At 35.7% G+C, this 23,954-nt stretch overlaps 1 protein-coding gene across 1 annotated transcript in view; it reads left to right on the top strand.

Annotated features, from left to right (window-relative positions):
- The window catches only part of LOC144435068 (uncharacterized), a 96,893-nt gene extending 78,797 nt beyond the window's left edge, over nucleotides 1-18,096 (top strand). Inside the window, exons 6-12 of the mRNA XM_078123614.1 lie at nucleotides 1,633-1,724; nucleotides 2,092-2,202; nucleotides 4,370-4,471; nucleotides 8,556-8,694; nucleotides 9,354-12,140; nucleotides 12,820-12,925; nucleotides 13,532-18,096. Of these exons, the coding sequence (XP_077979740.1) occupies nucleotides 1,633-1,724; nucleotides 2,092-2,202; nucleotides 4,370-4,471; nucleotides 8,556-8,694; nucleotides 9,354-12,140; nucleotides 12,820-12,925; nucleotides 13,532-13,664 (3,470 nt within the window). The 3' untranslated portion in view covers nucleotides 13,665-18,096. The remainder of the gene's footprint in view (nucleotides 1-1,632; nucleotides 1,725-2,091; nucleotides 2,203-4,369; nucleotides 4,472-8,555; nucleotides 8,695-9,353; nucleotides 12,141-12,819; nucleotides 12,926-13,531) is intronic.
- Nucleotides 18,097-23,954: the final 5,858 nt, after the last annotated feature.

Here is a 23,954-nt window from a genome sequence, read left to right as displayed (position 1 = left end):
ATTGCTGCATCCGTCGCGTTAAAAACAATTATATATTTGATTTCAAATTGTAATTGCCCTGGGCTCTCGTCCAATCAGACGCCACAAGTGCAAGGTCAGCAGTTCAATTGTCAAATACGTGACTTACCGCCGATCGTGCCATTGCACCGGTCCAGAAATCCTTCGAATTTTGTAGTCTTGCACAACAAATTTTGGTTATTGATGTTAAAAATCATGGAATACATTTAATTGCACCTCGTTGACGGCATTTGTGTGAGTTTTAGTGGCGGTTTGATTATCGTAATTGTTTGTTGAAATCGTCGGGTGTTTGAATTGTAAACAGTCTGTGGCTCGTTAGGTTGGCCGAACCTTCAAACCTTGTCTTATTTACATACATATTTTTTTTTTTAAATCATACACATTGATTCGAGTACCTGTGAATTAGTCACTTCACCCCCATACTTAGACTCAGAGCTGACATGAATGTGTCTGTCTGTGTCAATATTACTATCTACCCATCTGTCTAGCTGAGAGATAGCCTAATTTTAGTTGTTGTGATAATATATACTATATCTGTTATTTATTATTTCTTAACTGTCAGTATTGTTTTTACAGTGATTGGAGATCATTAAACAATCAATTTACATAGATTTACATAAATTATTAAATGTATAATTTCATTGGACAACTTTTGTGCATTATGTTAGTTTAATTGTAATTATACATGTCAAGTTATCCACAGTTAATGTAAGGGATAGTTGGAAACAAAAATTGGCATTGGCTCTCCTATCAAACAACTTGTAACTGGATTTGCTGAAAATCAATCTTAAATGTTTATGTTGTAGATTACATGATTCTTAATGTATGATGTGGCATATTAAACGTTTCAATGACCAGCTGTGTTTATGTAGTATGCACTGTTGTTTTCAACTGGTGATGATTACCATTGTTAGCAGTTGAACTAGTGGTTGATAAAGGGAAATCACAATGGCCATTGTTCAAAAGAAATCACCATATCGTGATTCAACTATAGCAATAGTTGAATGTGGTAGAAGACCACATTATACAAGATATGGCAATCTAGTTCCTATACACTAGTCATCTCCATGGACTCCAGAGAAAGAGATCATAGAGAACAAATACACATATAGTAACTAGACTTTAACTTTGGCAGTGCTCCCCAACTGGAAATCATTACTTATTGGAACAGTATTGTTTATGCTGTCACAAATAAGAACATTGGTGATTAATTAAGGCAGTGATCAAAATCAAATTTGTTAATTAATTAATCAATTAATTTGTTAATTAAGTAAACAAATAAATTAGACCTGACCCCAAGCAAAGATAGCACCCTACTGCTAAGATCCCTTATATTGTAAACTTTGTTGGAATTTTGAACTCTGTCTTTTTCTAGTCATGTTTAAAGGTCCAGTTCACATGATTAGGATGAAAATGATGTGGCAGTGAAAATGGGTTAGCTGGCAGAGTTATAGAAAAAGTTTGTCCAGAACTAAAGAATAACCCATGTAATCCCTATGATATGATAACTGTACCTTGGATCCAATCCATGGTCTTTAAGCTATGTGTACAAAGTCAAGTCATGTGTAATAAATGACAAATATTCTAACAATGGTGATGTCTGCCTATTTACAGGTCCTCCAAGACCCCATAGTGACAGCACTGCCAATTACAACATAGACATCAGTAAATTCCAGGAGAAAGAAGTACCAATACTTCAAGGAAAGGTAAGATCCAGACTAAACCAAGTTTTAGGAAAATCTTTCTTCAACAAGCCTATCATAATGATCATAGTTATGCAGTACAAAATGGAAGGTTATGAATATTCGTATCATCACAGTTGGCATACAAGAATATTGATTATTCACACATATTGCATAGTAGTGTGCACAGAGCAAGAATTAAGGTTAATGACATACATCTAATTACCATAAATTACCATAAATGAATACCTTGCCATTAGGTATACAGTGCAAGATGTTTTAACAATAAGTATTCTAGATTGATTATAAGTCATTATTGATCAAATTCAATATCACAATAGTTGCATATAAAATTATATCACTTAATTATGCTATCCCATCCATTCCTTAGGATTCTCAAATGATCCATGAATGGTTGTCAAGTTTTAAACTGCAGGAATACACCAACAACTTCATCAAGGCAGGTTATGATATGGGTACTATATCCAGAATGACACCAGAGGTGAGTGGAGATACAGAGTGTTACAATTCACAAAGATGTATAGATAAGATTATGAAGTGAGTTTTGATACAGGTAGAATATCTAAATCTAATATGGAATCATCCCTAAATTAACAAATTTAACAGTGCCGCATAACATATACTTTTGATCTTAAAATTCAGATACTGCAATATATCAGGTGCAGCTAACAAACTCATAGTATGCTAAAAGGGGAAAGCAAAAGTTGCTTGTACCTCTCCTGTCACTGAGATATGCTACCCTCCCACCCATTGCCCCTGCCCACATCGTTCTGTCATCATACTGAGATATGCTACCCTCCCACCCATTGGCCCTGCCCACATCGTTCTGTCATCATACTGAGATATGCTACCCCCCCCCATCCATTGCCCCCACCCACATTGTTCTGTCGTCATACTGAGATATGCTACCCCCATCCATTGCCCCTGCCCACATCGTTCTGTCATCATACTGAGATATGCTACCCCCCTCCCCCACCCATTGGCCCTGCCCACATCGTTCTGTCATCATACTGAGATATGCTACCCTCCCACCCATTGCCCCCGCCCACATCATTCTGTCATCATACTGAGATATGCTACCCTCCCACCCATTGCCCCCACCCACATCGTTCTGTCATCATACTGAGATATGCTACCCCCCCCCCCCCCACCCATTGGCCCTGCCCACATCGTTCTGTCATCATACTGAGATATGCTACCCTCCCACCAAAACAAATCAGGTGTTGTGATAAACTTTTGAGATTTGTGATGAGTCATTGACAATGCCAATTGTTGTATATCATCATTATATTGTCGGAACCCCTGGGGGCATGTTTTTCTATTTGCTGGAGGAACTTTATTTTGGAACATGTCCCAAGAAAAATACATCCCGGTGAAATACTTGGTTCTCATTTGCAGTATTTGATGTATATCTTATCAAGTTGTTGTCATTTCATCTAGGATTTGTACATGTACAGCACAAATCCTGTTGTAAGAAAAGCAATAACAAAACAGAACAAGTAATTAATTGAGAGGTATTAATCATGGGTACATTAATAAGTATAAACAGCTGAATGAACTCTGTATCCATACAGTGAATTCACAATACTATGCAGCTTTTCTGTTTGATACAACCACACAGAATCCAATAAGGAACTGGACATGCTACACTTTAAGATAGCAAGATTGAATCAGTACAGTTTCTTGCTACATTTTGTCTAAAGTGAAATGAACTACACATGCCACCATACAGACATCAAATGATCAATTCAAAGGACATTCTTCATTGGGTGTTTGATACTAAGAAAAATATTGGTGCCTGAATGTCTGCATGGAGTTGCTCAGTTGCAATACATTATAAATGGGTTTTTCATTTAGACTAAATGTAGCTAAAAAATGTGATCTTGCTAATATATGCTATTGAAGTGTGGCATATGCAGTTTCTTTTTGGTTGTATCAAACATAAAAGCTGTACGGTATTTTGAAATTCACAGTAGTTACTGTATAATGAAGATTTCTACTAAGTCAAAAAATTTCTTTGAAGATTATGACTTTAACTTTGGCATATTGCACCAAAATTTTCAAGCAACCATCTATGAACTGTGATAGGGATGTTACCAACTTCTGAGAATTTGGGACAATTGTCTGAAGGCACGGCACATATGTGTCGTGATATCAGGAAACACTGATGAAGCCATGGTGGATACCTGGTGAATGCCTTGGTGAGCTAATTGAAAATTTTGGTGCAATAGGAATTTAAATTCATTAACTTAGACTAAACATTCCTCATACAATTAATATGGTTGTGTGAACAATTGGATTGGAAGATTTCAATTAAAATATAAAATATTGAATTGAATTGTACCGTCTAATATTTATCAGTCAGCACACTGCAGACAAAACTCTATACAATGTCATTTTTATTACTCTGTTTGTTTGACTGAATGATCAATTTAAAACCAACAATTTATTGAGTTATTATGGTGTTACAATCTCATTTGAAATGACATCAAGTTTACAGACCCATGTCTGTTTTGTTACTGTAAATCATCATAAGAATATGTCTGTATATTATTCTATTCCTGTTTTCCCAACTTGTAATTTTTTGTGTACAAAGAAAGAACCATCTGGTAGAAAGAGGTTTATTATTCTTACTGTTTATCTAACAGGACATGACACCCATTGGAGTCACAAAACCAGGACATAGGAAGAAGATAGCTGCAATGATTGGACATCTTAATATACCAGATGGAATACCAGATTATAAACCTGTAAGTAATATCAACTTTATGTATTCAAGTGGCCATATGGATGAGGATTGGGTATTTATTTTGGATTTTTAATTTATAAAATAATTCTATCATGGCTTTCTACTTGAAAAATCAATGTGAAACAACATAGACCAAGACTGTTTGTATCTCAATAAATTGCACAAAGCATAATAAATGTATAAAATCTTTGTTATCATACGTACAATAACAAACTTTGTACACACATTTTAGCTTTTTGCACTCTATTCAGTTACAAACACAATCTTGGTCTATGTTGTTTCACATTGATTTGTCAAGTAGAAAGCCATGATAGAATTATTTTATAAATTAAAATCCAAGATAAATACCCAATCCTCATCCAAATGGCCACTTTAAAGTAGTGAAAATATAAGACAGTATTAATCCATGCCCATGGCCACACTGATAGGACAGTATGGCCACACTGATAGGACAGTATGGCCACACTGATAGGACAGTATGGCCACACTGATAGGACAGTATGGCCACACTGATATGACAGTATGGCCACACTGATAGGACAGTATGGCCACACTGATAGGACAGTATGGCCACACTGATAGGACAGTATGGCCACACTGATAGGACAGTATGGCCCCACTGATAGGACAGTATGGCCACACTGATAGGACAGTATGGCCACACTGATAGGACAGTATGGCCACACTGATAGGACAGTATGGCCACACTGATAGGACAGTATGGCCACACTGATAGGACAGTATGGCCCCACTGATAGGACAGTATGGCCACACTGATAGGACAGTATGGCCACACTGATAGGACAGTATGGCCACACTGATAGGACAGTATGGCCCCACTGATAGGACAGTATGGCCCCACTGATAGGACAGTATGGCCACACTGATAGGACAGTATGGCCCCACTGATAGGACAGTATGGCCCCACTGATAGGACAGTAATAATCTAAAACTATGGCCCCACTGATAGGACAGTAATAATCTAAAACTATGGCCCCACTGATAGGACAGTAATAATCTAAAACTATGGCCCCACTGATAGGACAGTAATAATCTAAAACTATGGCCCCACTGATAGGACAGTAATAATCTAAAACTATGGCCCCACTGATAGGACAGTAATAATCTAAAACTATGGCCCCACTGATAGGACAGTAATAATCTAAAACTATGGCCCCACTGATAGGACAGTAATAATCTAAAACTATGGCCCCACTGATAGGACAGTAATAATCTAAAACTATGGCCCCACTGATAGGACAGTAATAATCTAAAACTATGGCCCCACTGATAGGACAGTAATAATCTAAAACTATGGCCCCACTGATAGGACAGTAATAATCTAAAACTATGGCCCCACTGATAGGACAGTAATAATCTAAAACTATGGCCACACTGATAGGACAGTAATAATCTAAAACTATGGCCCCACTGATAGGACAGTAATAATCTAAAACTATGGCCCCACTGATAGAATTTCAATATATACCAAATGATGTTGTGTTTGGCCAAGTGACATGTTTTCTCTCAACATAGACTAAACCTCACATTTCAACTGGTAATTATTAAAGATGAGTTCTCCCAAAGGAACAATTTCACTAGACTGGACCATCCATACTATAGTCTGTTTTCAAAACTTAAACTTTATGTCAGTTGTAAAATCTGTGAAGAAGTGCCGACAAAGAAACTAGACCTTGGGATTTGCAAAAGGTGTTTATTGAGATGAATTGTTAGTGACTATGTTGATATATGTGTATTTAGAGTTGTATTTATGGTTTCTAGATGTAAAACATAGTGAGCAGTGGTTTTATTACATCATGGGGAAGGAAAGTCAATATGATTCACACAGCCATTAGGGGATAGCAGTTTTATGTTTGTTTTAAAGTTTTGCAATTAAGTTTATTGCTCAATATACTTTTAGTGAGCTTTAAGTGCTAGAATTTTAAAACCAACATATATTGAGCTAGAAAATTAGGAAACTATGAAAGCAACTCCTGGACTTGTATTTTCAAAGAATTGATTTCTTCATGCTTTCCATTCACTTTACATGTAGTTTACAATTCTTGGAGAAATGATTTTCAAAAGCTCCATTTTATTTTCCTTGACAACAGCCATAATTGTAGATACAAGACAGTGTTACAGTCACCATCCATAATTGTAGATACAAGACTGTGTTACAGCCACCATCCATAATTGTAGATACAAGACTGTGTTATAGTCACCATCCATAATTGTAGATACAAGACTGTGTTATAGTCACCATCCATAATTGTAGATACAAGACTGTTACAGTCACCATCCATAATTGTAGATACAAGACTGTGTTACAGTCACCATCCATAATTGTAGATACAAGACTGTGTTACAGTCACCATCCATAATTGTAGATACAAGACTGTGTTATAGTCACCATCCATAATTGTAGATACAAGACTGTGTTAAAGTCACCAGCCATAATTGTAGATACAAGACAGTGTTACAGTCACCATCCATAATTGTAGATACAAGACTGTGTTATAGTCACCATCCATAATTGTAAATACAAGACTGTGTTACAGTCACCATCCATAATTGTAGATACAAGACTGTGTTACAGTCACCAGCCAAAATTGTAGATACAAGACTGTGTTATAGTCACCAGGGAAAGAGCCATGTAATCAGTAAACTTAGATCAACTACAGTCGTTAACTACTTCACTAAAGTAGAAAGAAAAATTTCAAATTATTTTACATGATCAGTTGGTTCATTCCATACATTTTGTAGATAAAATTGTTATTATGGAAAATTGCACAGAATAAATTATTTAGAGAAGTTTTTGTGTCAGTGAGAAGTTAGTTTATAAATATTTACTTAGTAAGTAGATAGCCTGTATTAAAGTAGTCAGCTGAAGGGACCATGTTTTGATATTACATTTGCATGTCTGAATAGGGTGTGTGGCATAACATTGCATGACATTGTCATTTATACTGATTTGAATTCTGTTATGACTACGGTACCACTAGTAAATTGAGATAGTCCATTGGAGCTACTACATGTACATGTACACAGTTGATTTAAAACTCTCAGCTCATGCTACCACCAGACAATTGTGACAGCTGATCTGAAATTCTCTGTTTTGAATATCACCTGCAAACCACCATTTTCGGCTCTGTCCTGATGACTATGTCAAGTGGAGATAGCGCATGTGAGCCTTTCTGCTGTGACTAGGATGTGCAAACTGAGATATGAAATTCTGTGTTCTGATGACTGTGTAAACTGAGATATGAAATTCTGTGTTCTGATGACTGTGTAAACTTAGATATGAAATTCTGTGTTCTGATGACTGTGTAGACTTAGATATGAAATTCTGTGTTCTGATGACTGTGTAAACTTAGATATGAAATTCTGTGTTCTGATGACTGTGTAGACTTAGATATGAAATTCTCTACTGTGATGTCTGTGTAAACTTAGATATGAAATTCTCTACTGTGATGTCTGTGTAAACTTAGATATGAAATTCTCTACTGTGATGTCTGTGTAAACTTAGATATGAAATTCTCTACTGTGATGTCTGTGTAAACTTAGATATGAAATTCTCTACTGTGATGTCTGTGTAAACTTAGATATGAAATTCTCTACTGTGATGTCTGTGTAAACTTAGATATGAAATTCTCTACTGTGATGTCTGTGTAAACTTAGATATGAAATTCTCTACTGTGATGTCTGTGTAAACTTAGATATGAAATTCTCTACTGTAATGTCTGTGTAAACTTAGATATGAAATTCTCTACTGTGATGTCTGTGTAAACTTAGATATGAAATTCTCTACTGTGATGTCTGTGTAAACTTAGATATGAAATTCTCTACTGTAATGTCTGTGTAAACTTAGATATGAAATTCTCTACTGTGATGTCTGTGTAAACTTAGATATGAAATTCTCTACTGTGATGTCTGTGTAAACTTAGATATGAAATTCTCTACTGTGATGTCTGTGTAGACTTAGATATGAAATTCTCTACTGTAATGTCTGTGTAAACTTAGATATGAAATTCTCTACTGTGACAACTATGTGTAAAACTGCAATCATATTCTGTGTTCTTTTACAGTCTGATCTGGTGACTTGGTTGCATATATTGGATCTACCACAATATTTTGATACCTTTGTGCAGAATGGGTATGATACCATTGAATTCATAACAGATGTTACATGGGAAGACCTACAAGAAATTGGTATTACTACTCTAGGTATGATTAATTTTCTTTAGTTTTAAGGGGAATGCCACTCTGGGAAATAGAAATATTTTCATAAACAGTGGGTCCTGGAGAGTCATTTCATAATTTCACATTAACTACAATTATTTATGATTTCAGAGAAACATCACGTTGATCTTTTGCCTGTATAGGGTATCTTTGCTGTGGGCCACAGTGCCTCATGGGAGTCAGCAAAAATTATTTTATCATTGTTGAGCAATGTGTGTTCATGAGAGATGTTTTACTGTGAAGGGAATAGGCACTTACATTTCATGAATATTCATTGTGCAACTATATATGAATCTAATGATGTGATGTCACCCACAGGAAAGATACAATCCAAATATAATATAAAGGCACAAGATCAACTTGACGTTTCTCTTAAATTTCGAGTAATTGATGGTGACATGTAAAATCCAAATCATGAAATGACTCTAGAAACCATTGTTTATGAAAATGTCTCTATTTCGTCCCTTATAAAACTTGTAAAAAAAAAATTTGTTGTTTAGTCTTTCCAGATTTGAAAACTGTGTTTGTGATACAATAACACCATATTTAGGCCCCTACAAGTATTGAGATTGAGAAAGTTGCCTGTAGGCTTGCCATCCTAGTTTCATTCATCCTCTGACATTAGCATATTGTTGTTTTTGTAGGTCACCAGAAGAAATTCATCTTGGCAATTAACAAGCTAACACAGCTTCAGCAGCAAGAGAAGTTAGCAAAGCAATATGCACAAACCAGAGTAAACGATATGGATGCACGGCGATCAAGAGCTTCCCTGGATGAAGAAGCACGACATAGTCCTCTTCCTGGAGCAGAATCTAAAAGTTCTCCTGTTCCTTCTTATGAAAATGTGTATATAAATGTGAAAAGGAAATCTACTCAAAGCAGTCAAGAAAGCCTCAGCAGTGAACTCAGTAATGTTAGTGGAACTGGTGTCTTGCGTGGCTCACAGGAAAGTTTGAGTAAGCGATCAAATCGGGGGTCAGCTGATGTCAGTGGTAGTAGCTATGTGTCAAATGTAACAACTGCACCCATTATGAGTCCTACATCACCAACACCAGAAGTTGAAGAACCTCCCGATTCACCATTCCAAAATGTTTCTTTCTCAACATTCAAAAAATCACCGACATCATCCGGACCACCACCTGTCATTATATCACCTATGAAAGTGAAAGAAGCCAAGGATAGCCATTCAAATGAAAGTCTGGATAAATTACTGAGTAAATCAGAACACATGTCACACAGACTTAGTAGTTCCCCACGAAACTCGCCAAGAAATTCAATGCAAGAATACCATACAGGAACTGATCAAACAGACTCTACACCAATTAAACTGAAAAAACCACCAACTCCGCCTAAAAGGAGTAATTCTGAGTCTAAACCGATGTTACCAGAACCCTATATGCCAGTCTTAAAATCATACAGTGGCGCAGATAAAAAAGTTGCCACAGCAACAATTGGACGAAGTAAGAGTTTGAAACAATTCAAAAAGGAAGGTATTTCTGTTGAACCTGTTGTCATTAAGAGACCTGAAGTACCAGATATGAAAAACAGGCAGTCTCTCCATCAACAGCATACTGACCAATTACAGCAACAGTTGGAACAGCAGCTCTTTCAGCAGCAACAGGAGATTCAACAGTTGCAGCAGCAAATAGAACTAAAACAGTCACCTCCACCTCCCCCTCCCCCACCATTGCCACCTCCTCCTCCACTTCCACAAGATGAAAGTCAACTGTATGATGAACCACTTCCCCCACCACCCCTTTTTCCACCTCCCCCACCCCATTTAGCTGACAACCAACTTCCCTCATCACCACAACCCCCACCTCCTACCCCAACTGTGCCATCGTCACCACAACCAAGTCAAGTTACACCAGTATGGGTGACAAATCATGATGAAAAACAGCAAAGAAAGCAAGAGACAGTAAATATTGTGCAAGGTATAAAAAGACACGGTTTTCCTCCTGAAATCCAGCAAGAATTACAAAATAATGAAGACACAGGAACCATCAAAAGGTCTCCTAAACACAAAGCAAATCAAACGAAAGGACAGTCACCACAGGCTACTGAACAAGTACAGTTTAGACAACAACAGTCGCCTCCCTCAGAACACTATGATACAGCAAAGAGACAACAACAACAAATTGTTGAACAGTCTGGAACAATTAAAAGACAGCCATCACCTAAGGATAAAACAGCAAATGTGCAAAGACCGCAACCTCAAATTGCAGTCAATTCTGACACTGTTAAACGACAGCCATCACCAAAACATGGTGCTGTCAAGAAATCACCTTCACGTACTATTTCTACAGCTACTGCCATGGCGTCTGAAAAATATGATACAATAAAACGAAGACCTGATAAATCACAACAACAACAACAACAACAACAACAAAATGACCAACAAACTGTTAGCAATGGTCATCATGATGGAATCGCACTGATGAAGACTCCATCAGCAGTATTGACACAGCAACAGTCTCCTGCATCCTCCCAGCAAGGAAATTGGCATCCAGGTGTGAGGCGACAAGGCTCTAAGGATGACAGTTACAATGCTTCGAAAAAACCACCTCTTTCAGTTGAGGAAAAATATGCTACAATAAAGAGACGACCACAGAAGAATCGATCCAAATCATTCAATGAAAAGGACTTTGAATCACAAAAAGGGTTGTATGTAAGAACTCAATTTAATGCAGATGGAGAATTGGAAACTAACGGAATTATTAAACCGGAGGACCTTTTATTGGGACTGACACCACCATCTGCAAGCACTAAAGCTCCAACACCTAAGCCAAAACCACAACAGCAACCAATAAGAGCAATACATGCAAAGAGTCGAGGACAGAGTGCACCACCAACACATGGAGCTCGAGTTACACTTCAACCACATGGACCTAAAAGTTCAACTGTTACTGTGCCTGGTTCAGCTATAGTTACAGTTACTCCCCAACAACCACAGATGAAAACATTTGGCAAACCTCAGCCACCCCCTCCTAAACATCGTCATCAAGGCCATGGCCCACCCATCAAGGGCAAGGCCATGGTGACAGCCAAACATCAAAAACCACAGCAGCATCCTAAACCAGTTCAGGTAGCACAGCCACCAGCACCTCCTATACTGCCACAGCATAAACCTAGACCAGCCAGTGATTTTGATGTCTATTCACAGGAATATGAAAAGGCTGAAGTTGTGCTCAATCACACTGATGCCGCCACTTTCTCAGATTCTGACTCGGAAAATGTGGAAAGTATGTTGTCTGCATTTGAAAATGAAAACACTGACACTATCAAGAAACAACCAGGAAAGAAAGCAAGTAGTGCCCAGTCTTCTCCCAAAGCTAAGTATGAGGATGGAATACAAGACCACAAGACAGACAGTGATGGTGGCCAGTCAGCAATACTACGATCACCAAGGCAACTCAACTCATCTACTGAAGGTATGTATTTTGTAATGTTGTTGTTGTTGTTGTTGTTGTTGTTGTTGTTGTTGTTGTTGTTGTTGTTGTTGCAGTAAACACATTGAAGCTCAATGCAAAATTCAAAATCTTTTGCCAAAAATTTAAAACTTTTGAATACTTCAGTGAGAATAGTGTCGCTTGTTGATGTTGAATTCTTTGATTGTACATTCACCATAACCATGGATGCAGAATCTCAGTAGGACCTTGGTCATTGTAACGATGGATATAGAATCACAGTAGGACCTTGGTCATTGTAACCATGGATATAGAATCTCAGTAGGACCTTGGTCATTGTATCCATGGATATAGAATCTCAGTAGGACCTTGGTCATTGTAACCATGGATATAGAATCTCAGTAGGACCTTGGTCATTGTAACCATGGATATAGAATCACAGTAGGACCTTGGTCATTGTAACCATGGATATAGAATCACAGTAGGACCTTGGTCATTGTAACCATGGATATAGAATCTCAGTAGGACCTTGGTCATTGTAACCATGGATATAGAATCTCAGTAGGACCTTGGTTAGCTAGAGAGTCTTCAAACTACTCAATACTACTACCCTTGTAGTAGGTTTGTTGTAAAACATAAACATTATTGATGATCTTACCTTTTCTGAAGGAATTAATCTAAAACTTAGTTTAAATTATTACAGACACATTGCAGAAAAGGAAAGCTCCTCCTCCAGCACCTAAGAGAAGAGATAGTTTGTCATCAGAGTCTGCTCTTTTATCTGATCTAGATGATTTAGATATAGGGAGGTAAGTCCATTTTTAAAGTGTTTTCAAATGTGCAGCCATTTTTTCTGAGATTCTCTAGTTCAGTTCCAATTTGAGTTTGATTCCAATTTGATTACTTATCAGTTTGTTTGGTTCAAATTATTTGCACATTGAATTCTGGGAATCCAATTTGATGTGAATTTAGATTTAGACGTGAGAACTGAGTGAAAGTATGACTGGTATCAGTTACTGTGGATGGTACTAACCCCTGACTGGTATCAGTTACTGTGGATGGTACTAACCCCTGACTAGTATCAGTTACTTTGGATGGTACTAACCCCTGACTGGTATCAGTTACTGTGGATGGTACTAACACCTGACTGGTATCAGTTACTGTGGATGGTAGTAACCCCTGACTGGTATCAGTTACTGTGGATGGTACTAACCCCTGACTGGTATCAGTTAGTTTGGATGGTGCTAACTCCTGACTGGTATCAGTTACTGTGGATGGTACTAACTCCTGACTGGTATCAGTTACTGTGGATGGTACTAACCCCTGACTGGTATCAGTTACTTTGGAAGGTACTAACCCCTGACTGGTATCAGTTACTTTGGAAGGTACTAACCCCTGACTGGTATCATTTACAGTGAACAACAGCCTCCAAGACCAACGCCAGCACCTACCAAATCTGGTCACCCTGATGAGTCTGGAGATATCTTTAATGAAATTGATGACATGTTTAATGACCTAACAGAAGAACTAGCTGCCATGATGAAATGAACAGCCATTAAACCAATAAATGTGGCTGGTTCCCAGCCACCATGATGAAATGAACAGCCATTAAACCAATAAATGTGGCTGGTTCCCAGCCACCATGATGAAATGAACAGCCATTAAACCAATAAATGTGGCTGGTTCCAAGTGGGGTTTGGTGGATGGGAGCAGGCAGTTGTTAGTAATCCAGAAAAGAAGTAGTCATCTATAAACAGAATTTTTTTGTCTTTTCTGTTTTAGTCATTTACAATTTTACATGAACTTACAGTATTGAAATGTAAAATAGCCACTATTTGGCAAGGAACAAGGGGCTTACAAAGTTGCAATGTTGTGTGTGAGATGTTTAAAATGGAGAACTTATGCCCTGCGTTAAGATTATTTGATTGTAATATAGAGCAGGAGTCCTTGTTCAACAAGGTCGGATGCCAAAAACTTTGTGACCTTGTGAGGGCAGTATTCATAAACAGAAACAAGCCATCATGTGATGATGGGGGATGATTTCCTTGTATGGTAAAGATTACCTTATATGGTACAGAGTACCTAATATGGTAAATATGTAAATATGTTAGTTTTAAAATAAATGGGGATGAAAAATAACTAAATGCAGGAACATGTAAATTTCATTTCAAGTGTTTGGAGTAGCAACAGTGTTAGGGAAGTGGATGTTGGTTTCTCTTATCACAATTTGGGAACAAACTCTTTGAAGTATGTAGCCTTAAATTTATTATTCTAAAGAGTTCAAACTTTTATACCAGTATACAAATGTTATTTGCTGGATCTTTATTTCTCTGTTGTACTGTTGAGACAGATTCAGCAGGTTGCCATATTTACAAGGAGTGTTTAATCTTTACAAGTATAAGTACATGGAGGCTATGCAGTAACATAATTCAGAGGGTGATGATCCAAGTTTGTACAAAGTTGTATTGATACCATGTATGTGCTCCTGGCTGCTTATAATCAATTTTGTTCATTATTCTTTTTAAAATTACAGACTTCTTAATTGTCCTTGCATTCATAGCAATTTATTTTAGACAGTTACTCTTTTAGTAGACTATGATTCTATACAGAAAAACAATTCAGAGAAGTCATTATATTTATTTTCTTGATCTGTGTACACCAGTGTAAATATGAAGTCAAATATACCTTGCTATAGATTGTCCTTGAATTTCAACATAAAATTATAAAATGATGTGAAGTACCTCAAATAAAACAAATATAAGTTTCAGATGTTCTCTTCCAACTTTGGCATAGAAAAACTCATGTAATCATGAAATAAAACCTGAGGTGACTGAGCAAAATGTAAAATGACAGGAACAAAGTGGTTTTGTCTTGAATTAATAATTCAAAATGGCTGCTGAGAACACAGTGGAAGAGTACAACATGAAATGAACTTCCATGGGAGTGAAATGGACTTCAGGTATTCTGTTTATTTCAAGACCTATAGTGTTTGATTTACATGACATATTGTCAAGTTTTAGAGTTTATGATTGCACATTATAACAGGTTTGGTTTGTTCTCACACAGCTGACAGTCTTGCTTTGTTGAGAACTATTAGAGCTGCAAAAAGAGGATTGATGTACTTGAGTATTTCCTTGTCAGTGTACTGTATTCAAGTAGAGTAGAAGCTTTGTGTAAACTAACATTTAACACCTTTCATGATTCATTCACATAGTCCCTGTGTATTATCAATCAAAGTAAAATCAAATGTTTAAATTTTCCATCAACACAAAGTGTCTGTGTATTGCTCTTTGTAATGTTCACTTCAAAATAGCAACTGTCACCCATTGTGACCCCAAAATTCAGACTATTGATCTTCCATTTCTTTGCATTCAAGTTAATGTTGGCAAAAATACAAAAGGAAAATATAAGGAAAAAAATTCTTTTATTTTATTTAGAGCACCCTGATTATCTTGTCAGCTCTGATCAATACAGATACTTGTTGTAACATACCTAGTTCCTTCCCTATGTTGTGATTTGCCAATACGTGGTCACGTGGTATGTAGAATTTTTACACTGTTCAATGCAAATGACCTTTACCAGACAGTAATTTTTGTGATGATACCTGTACAGGCATCATCACAAAAACTGATGACTGATGACATCATGTGCACATGCATACACATTTTCACAGTAGACAAATATGACATCATCTTACGCTGACAAAGTAGATGCTAGCCGGAAACTTCATGACTTTCACAATTTTCTGAAAACTTTGCCACTAATGTGTCGGAAAGGATTTGGAATGAACAAAGTTGGTAATTATTAAAGGAGTAAACTTTTGCAGATTCTTACTGTTTTTTTTTTTTGAACTGCCTTACTGTTGTCACACGGAAACCCTACTATGTACATATACCATATACATTTTAGGCATGGCAGACATTGCGGTAAATGATGTGGTGTGTTACAGAACACATGTTGACTGATTGTTCTTTTGCAACACCATACGTCAGTTTCCTTCTGGCCTGTGGGTGAGGGCAAAGCCCTTGGGAAACAGTGTTTTGTGGTGACCCACATTCTCTCAACGAAACAGACATATGATATTGCCCTCACAATCAGTCGACATGTGTACAATGTATAACCTGTGTTATCAGTACAGATATATGAGTCAGTACTTGATGTATTACCTGGTATTTTAAGACAGAACTTATTTAGAGGAAAGATTTTAATGAAATTGTAGAAATCTGGAGAAAATGCTGTACTGTTTTTAGCACAACTGAACTGAAGGTTCGGTAGTGCTATATAATAGGCATGGCAAAGTGTCTGTCTGTGGATGTGTGTGTGTGTGTGTGTGTAAACAACTTAAAGTCAAAAACTGCTGGACCGATTGCTTTGATATTTGGTGGTTATATTACTTCTGGTGTCTGGTTGGGAAATTGTTCAAATGAAAATGATTGTATCAGAGATGTGGGTTTTGGGTCAAAAATGTCATATTTGGTCAAAAAACTTAAACTCCAAAAGTACTGGGCAGATTGGCATGAAATTTGATGGGGACATACTTAGATGTGAGTAAATTAACATTTGTTCATGACACGATGATTCCCTGGGTAATATGCAAATTAGGGCTAAAAATGTGTCTTTTTGGTCAAAAACATAATTCAAAAACTACTCAGCAGATTGGGCTGAGGGATGCATCTGTGGGTGTAAAATTTATATCTCAAAAAGTACTTGGTCAATGAGACTGAAACTTGGTGAGATGTTTCTAGAAATGTTATTCTGCAGATTTTCTTCAAAATATTTTGACACAATTGGCCATAGCAACCATGACCACACTCTTATCAACAACCGAATGACAGGATATTTTGCTCAAATAACAACATCATCTGGTAGGCAAGTGAGTAAACATTCAAAAAATGTATGCAAATATCCCTAGCAACAAGACCATAGCAACAGCCAAACGACCGTGTATTTCACAAAGATAACAGGAATTAATAGACAATTGAATAAACATTCAAAAAATGTATGTAAATTTGCTTAGCAACAAGACCACGCCCATAGCAAATCAAATAATCATGTATATTGCAAAGATAATATGAGGAATTCATACACAAGTGAACAAAAACGTTCAAAAATGTATGCAAATATATCTAGCAACATGACCACGCCCATAACAACAGCCAAATGATCGCGTATATCGCAAAGATAGCAACATGGTTGGATAGGCAACTGGATAGTCCTTCATAAATGAATACTTATTGTTAGCATGGACTAGTAGCATATGGATAAACATTTTTAAAAACTGTACAGTTGTGCTACAATGCCATTGGTGGTATTTTTTAATGTTGTAATCTATGTCTTTCGAATATGTCTCATGGTTGTTTCTTTGGCAAAAAAAATGTTTATATGATGTATTCTTTACTGGTCATCATTTTGCAAACCTATAAAAAGAAACTTCACTTTTTAGTCTCCAACGTAATGTTGATTTACAGAAAACTTTGTAACACATTGAAATACACTCTCATTTATTTGCTGCCAAACAGCACTACCAAAGTATTGTCACTGCTAGTACACAGACCACCCTCTCAGCATACTATATAACCAACAACCAGGAAAAGTCTAACAAAATGACACAAACCACATTTTTGATGGGAAGAAAAACATTCATACATTCATCAGATTTTCAGGAAAAGAACAGAAAAATTGCTGGTGCTACAATTTTGCTGTTAGTGGCCAAAGTGAAGTTAATTACATATACACCTATATGCGATGGTATAAAAAAAACAATTAACCTTTAGTTTCATCTTGAAGAGAGGGGTGGGGAAGGAGCGGAGCAGAGTGGAGTGGAAGGGAGGGAATCAAGCGTAAGCCAAGTGTCAAGTGTTCATATTAATATGTAGAAACAAAAAACCTTGAAATGTTGTCTGCTGTGGTCCTGTTCTCTTTTTTTTACACATGTATATATTGATTATAACATAATAAATTCAGATATCTTAAAGTGAAATATTTTGTCTCTTGTTTCTTTGTTGAATGAACATATTAAAGTGGCACATGAGAGTTTGTAGTGTTTTTACTCAAGGGAAAATACTGACATTAAACCTTGATTAAACTATTCTAGTACAATGTTAATATCAATGCATGTCTTCTATGACATTACAGTTGTATTCTTGCATTGTTAGAACTGTTGATTGCAGTGTAGGGATTTCCTCAACTTTAATAAATTAGGTAATTGGATCATTTATAAGTTATATCTTTATTTGAGTTAGTTGCAAGTGATGGAAGTACAGTATTGTGAGTACCTTTTAACTTGTTCTTAGTTGTGTACAAATAAATACCCCCTAGGGAGAGAGAGGATTAACTTTTACTTACTTTTGTACAAATAACCCCCCCCCCCCCAGGGAGAGAGAGGGGATTAACTTGTACTTTGTTGTGTACAAATAAATACCCCCTAGGGAGAGAGAGGATTAACTTGTACTTTTGTACAAACTAAGACCCCCTAGGGAGAGATTACATATGCAGCAAAAATTGCACCCTCCAAAATATATGAACAGCTTGTGGCCCTTCAATGTGTCCTGGATGTTTAGTACAGTTTCTTTAGATGTTTAGTACCATTTCTTTAGATGTTTGGTACCATTTCTTTAGATGTTTAGTACCATTTCTTTGGATGTTTGGTACCATTTCTTTAGATGTTTAGTACCATTTCTTTGGATGTTTGGTACCATTTCTTTAGATGTTTAGTACCATTTCTTTAGATGTTTAGTACCATTTCTTTGGATGTTTAGTACCATTTCTTTAGATGTTTAGTACCATTTCTTTAGATGTTTAGTACCATTTCTTTAGATGTTTGGTACCATTTCTTTGGATGTTTGGTACCATTTCTTTAGATGTTTAGTACAGTTTCTTTAGATGTTTAGTACCATTTCTTTAGATGTTTAGTACCATTTCTTTGGATGTTTGGTACCATTTCTTTAGATGTTTAGTACCATTTCTTTGGATGTTTAGTACCATTTCTTTAGATGTTTAGTACAGTTTCTTTGGATGTTTAGTACCATTTCTTTAGATGTTTAGTACCATTTCTTTGGATGTTTAGTACAGTTTCTTTAGATGTTTAGTACCATTTCTTTAGATGTTTGGTACCATTTCTTTAGATGTTTAGTACCATTTCTTTGGATGTTTAGTACAATTTCTTTAGATGTTTAGTACCATTTCTTTAGATGTGTAGTACAATTTCTTTAGATGTTTAGTACCATTTCTTTGGATGTTTAGTACCATTTCTTTGGATGTTTAGTACCATTTCTTTAGATGTTTAGTACCATTTCTTTAGATGTTTAGTACCATTTCTTTGGATGTTTAGTACCATTTCTTTGGATGTTTAGTACCATTTCTTTGGATGTTTAGTACCATTTCTTTGGATGTTTAGTACCATTTCTTTGGATGTTTAGTACCATTTCTTTGGATGTGTAGTACAATTTCTTTAGATGTTTAGTACCATTTCTTTGGATGTTTAGTACCATTTCTTTGGATGTTTGGTACCATTTCTTTAGATGTTTAGTACCATTTCTTTAGATGTTTAGTACCATTTCTTTGGATGTTTAGTACCATTTCTTTAGATGTTTGGTAACATTTCTTTGGATGTTTGGTAACATTTCTTTGGATGTTTAGTACCATTTCTTTGGATGTTTAGTACCATTTCTTTGGATGTTTAGTACAGTTTCTTTAGATGTTTAGTACCATTTCTTTAGATGTTTGGTACCATTTCTTTAGATGTTTAGTACCATTTCTTTGGATGTTTAGTACAGTTTCTTTGGATGTTTAGTACCATTTCTTTAGATGTGTAGTACAATTTCTTTAGATGTTTAGTACCATTTCTTTGGATGTTTAGTACCATTTCTTTGGATGTTTAGTACCATTTCTTTAGATGTTTAGTACCATTTCTTTAGATGTTTAGTACCATTTCTTTGGATGTTTAGTACCATTTCTTTGGATGTGTAGTACAATTTCTTTGGATGTTTAGTACCATTTCTTTGGATGTTTAGTACCATTTCTTTGGATGTTTAGTACCATTTCTTTGGATGTGTAGTACCATTTCTTTAGATGTTTAGTACCATTTCTTTGGATGTTTGGTACCATTTCTTTAGATGTTTAGTACCATTTCTTTGGATGTTTAGTACCATTTCTTTAGATGTTTGGTAACATTTCTTTGGATGTTTGGTAACATTTCTTTGGATGTTTAGTACCATTTCTTTGGATGTTTAGTACCATTTCTTTGGATGTTTGGTACCATTTCTTTGGATGTTTAGTACCATTTCTTTGGATGTTTAGTACCATTTCTTTGGATGTTTAGTACCATTTCTTTAGATGTTTAGTACCATTTCTTTGGATGTTTAGTACCATTTCTTTAGATGTTTAGTACCATTTCTTTGGATGTTTGGTACCATTTCTTTAGATGTTTAGTACCATTTCTTTAGATGTTTAGTACCATTTCTTTGGATGTTTAGTACCATTTCTTTGGATGTTTGGTACCATTTCTTTAGATGTTTAGTACCATTTCTTTGGATGTTTGGTACCATTTCTTTAGATGTTTAGTACCATTTCTTTAGATGTTTAGTACCATTTCTTTGGATGTTTAGTACCATTTCTTTAGATGTTTGGTAACATTTCTTTGGATGTTTGGTAACATTTCTTTAGATGTTTGGTACCATTTCTTTAGATGTTTAGTACCATTTCTTTGAATGTTTAGTACCATTTCTTTGGATGTTTAGTACCATTTCTTTGGATGTTTAGTACTATTTCTTTGGATGTTTAGTACTATTTCTTTGGATGTTTAGTACTATTTCTTTAGATGTGTAGTACTATTTCTTTGGATGTTTAGTACTATTTCTTTGGATGTTTAGTACAATTTCTTTGGATGTTTAGTACTATTTCTTTAGATGTTTAGTACCATTTCTTTGGATGTTTAGTACTATTTCTTTAGATGTTTAGTACCATTTCTTTGGATGTTTAGTACCATTTCTTTGGATGTGTAGTGCCATTTCTTTGGATGTTTAGTACTATTTCTTTTGATGTTTAGTACTATTTCTTTGGATGTTTAGTACTATTTCTTTGGATGTTTAGTACTATTTCTTTGGATGTTTAGTACCATTTCTTTAGATGTATAGTACTATTTCTTTGGATGTTTGGTACCATTTCTTTAGATGTTTAGTAGTATTTCTTTGCATAGATTTTGCAACATGAGCAAGATAGAGTTTCAAAAATTTATAACAGATATATTTCCAACAGTTCAAAGAATCTTAGAAAAGATACTGATTAGTTGTCCTAGATATACAGCAGCCAAGATATGTCCCTGTAGTGACTTCAAGACCTTGTTTAGCACTGGTCATATTATCCATAAATGAACTGTAACAGTGTAAGTATCAACAAAGAGCTGCTTCCCATGCTGAATACTTCCTCAAATGCCTATTCTACTATTCAAGGGTGCCTCTTCAAGGATTGGGGTTCAGTGGTTGATGCTAGTATTTCCATGACTTCATTAAAGTGGCCATATGGATGAGCATTGTGTATTTATTTTGGATTTTTTAATTTATAAAACAATTTTATCATGACTTCCTACCTGCCAAGTCAGTGTGAAACAATATATTCCAAGGCCTTTTTTATAACTCAATAAATTTAAAAATAGCGCAAATGGCGTTGTAGAACAACTGTACAGTTTTTTAAAATGTTTACCCACATGCTGATCCATGCTAGGTATAGGTGTTCATTTGCAGAATGACTATCCAGTTGCCTATCAAGCCCTGTTGTTATCTTTGCAACATACGCGATCATTTGGATGTTGCTATGGGCATGCCATGTCATGTTGGTAGACATATTTGCATACATTTTTTGAATGTTCGTTCCCTTGTCTATGAATCCTGATGTTATCTTTGCAATACACATGATCATTTGGCTGTTGCTATGGGCATGGTCTTGTTTCCAGGCACATTTACATACATTTTTTAAATGTTTGTTCACTTGTCTAAGAATCCATGTTGTTATCTTTGTGAAATACACCACCATTTGGATGTTGGTATGGGCATGGTCATGGTTGCTAGAGGTATTTGCTTAATTTTTTTGAATATTTCCTCACTTGTCGACCAGATGATGACCAAAATATACTGCCATTTGGTTGTTGCTAAGGGCGTGGTCATGGTTGCTATGGCCAATTGTGTCAAAATGTTTTGAAGAAAATCTGCAGAATAACACTTCTAGAAACATTTCACTAAGTTTCAGTCTCATTGACCAAGTTCATTTTGAGATATGTTTTTGACCAATATTCACATTTTACACCTAATTTGCATATCACTGATGAGATCATTATAATTATGCTTAATATTTTTTCATCTATACACCCCCAGATGCATCCCAATTGAATTTCAGCCCAGTCTGCTCAGTAGTTTTGGAATTAAAGATTTTTAACCTAAAAGACACATTTTTAGCCCTAATTTGCATATCACTGATGGAATCATCATGTTGTGAACAATTCTTAATCTAAACACCCCCAAGAAATTTCCCACCAAATTTCAGACTGATCTGCCCAGTGGTTTTTAAGTTTAGGTTTTTTGACCAAAAATGACATTGTTTGACCCAAATCACACACTGGTTGCAAGATCATTTTGATTTGAACAATTTCCCAACTAGCCACCCAAGGTAATACACCCATCAAATATCATTGTAATTGGTCTGGCGGTTTTTGACCTTAAGTTGTTTACACACACACACACACACACACACACACACACACACACACATACATTTTTGCCATGCCTATAGCACTACTGAACCTTATCACTTCAGTTGTGTAAAAAAAGTATAGTAAATTTGTAAAATGTTTGTTATTGTACATACAATAACAAAATTTTCAGACTATTTTTTAACTTTTTGCAATGTATTGAGTTATAACCACAGACTCAGTCAATGTTGTTTCACATTGATTTTTCAAGTAGAAAGCCATGGTAAAATTGTTTTATACATTAAAAATCCAAAATAAACATCCAATCCTCATCCATATGGCCATTTTAAAGGATCTAGTCCCATCAGCATTCCTCCAACAAAGTTTCATCAAAAACAATAATTATTTTTACAAGATATCCTGTAAACACAACACCCATTTCACACATAAGGATCACAATGAACAAGGTACACGGCAATGTATGGAGCCATGAACTCTTAAAAGAACTCCATTAGGCAGATTTTGATTATTTGTGGTCACTACTAAAATGGTACAGTGAGAGAAACATGGGAAATGATTAGTAACTTGATGTATGGTGTCTTTACATTGCAATACTCAACTATTCTGGTCCTCACTTCCTCAATTGTGCAAACTACACTCCTGGTGGCCTAATCATACAACCTATAGCATAGTGCATAGAGCTATTGTCAGCTGAAATTGGATTGAACACAGCTTTTAGTGGCAATTTCAATTCAGAGCAGGTCTCCAACCTAATATTGGTATGGTTTAATGGTAACATGACATATCTTTTGGATAGATTTACGTATCATTAGTATTCAACACCCTGGTCAAAATAAAATACTACACACAAAGTGGACATCAATCACTTTATTTCTAGTAAGGTTAATATACAATATTTATTATTAAAATCACATTATTTTATATTATATACATCATAAAAAATATATATTATTTTCATCAATAATAAACCTGAGATTTTTATTAGGATTATACTATTGCTTTTACTTTGTTAAAGTATTGTTATTACAACCAACAACAAGCAAGCATTTACAATCAGAACATGTTACAAACAGGGAAAATAAAGAATTGAATAGGATTAATAACACTTGGCACAGCATGCTGGAACTGCATTCATG

The sequence above is a fragment of the Glandiceps talaboti genome, chromosome 5 (assembly GCF_964340395.1).
Source record: "Glandiceps talaboti chromosome 5, keGlaTala1.1, whole genome shotgun sequence".
Lineage (NCBI taxonomy): Eukaryota > Metazoa > Hemichordata > Enteropneusta > Spengelidae > Glandiceps > Glandiceps talaboti.
This window is presented reverse-complemented; position numbering and strand designations above follow the sequence as displayed.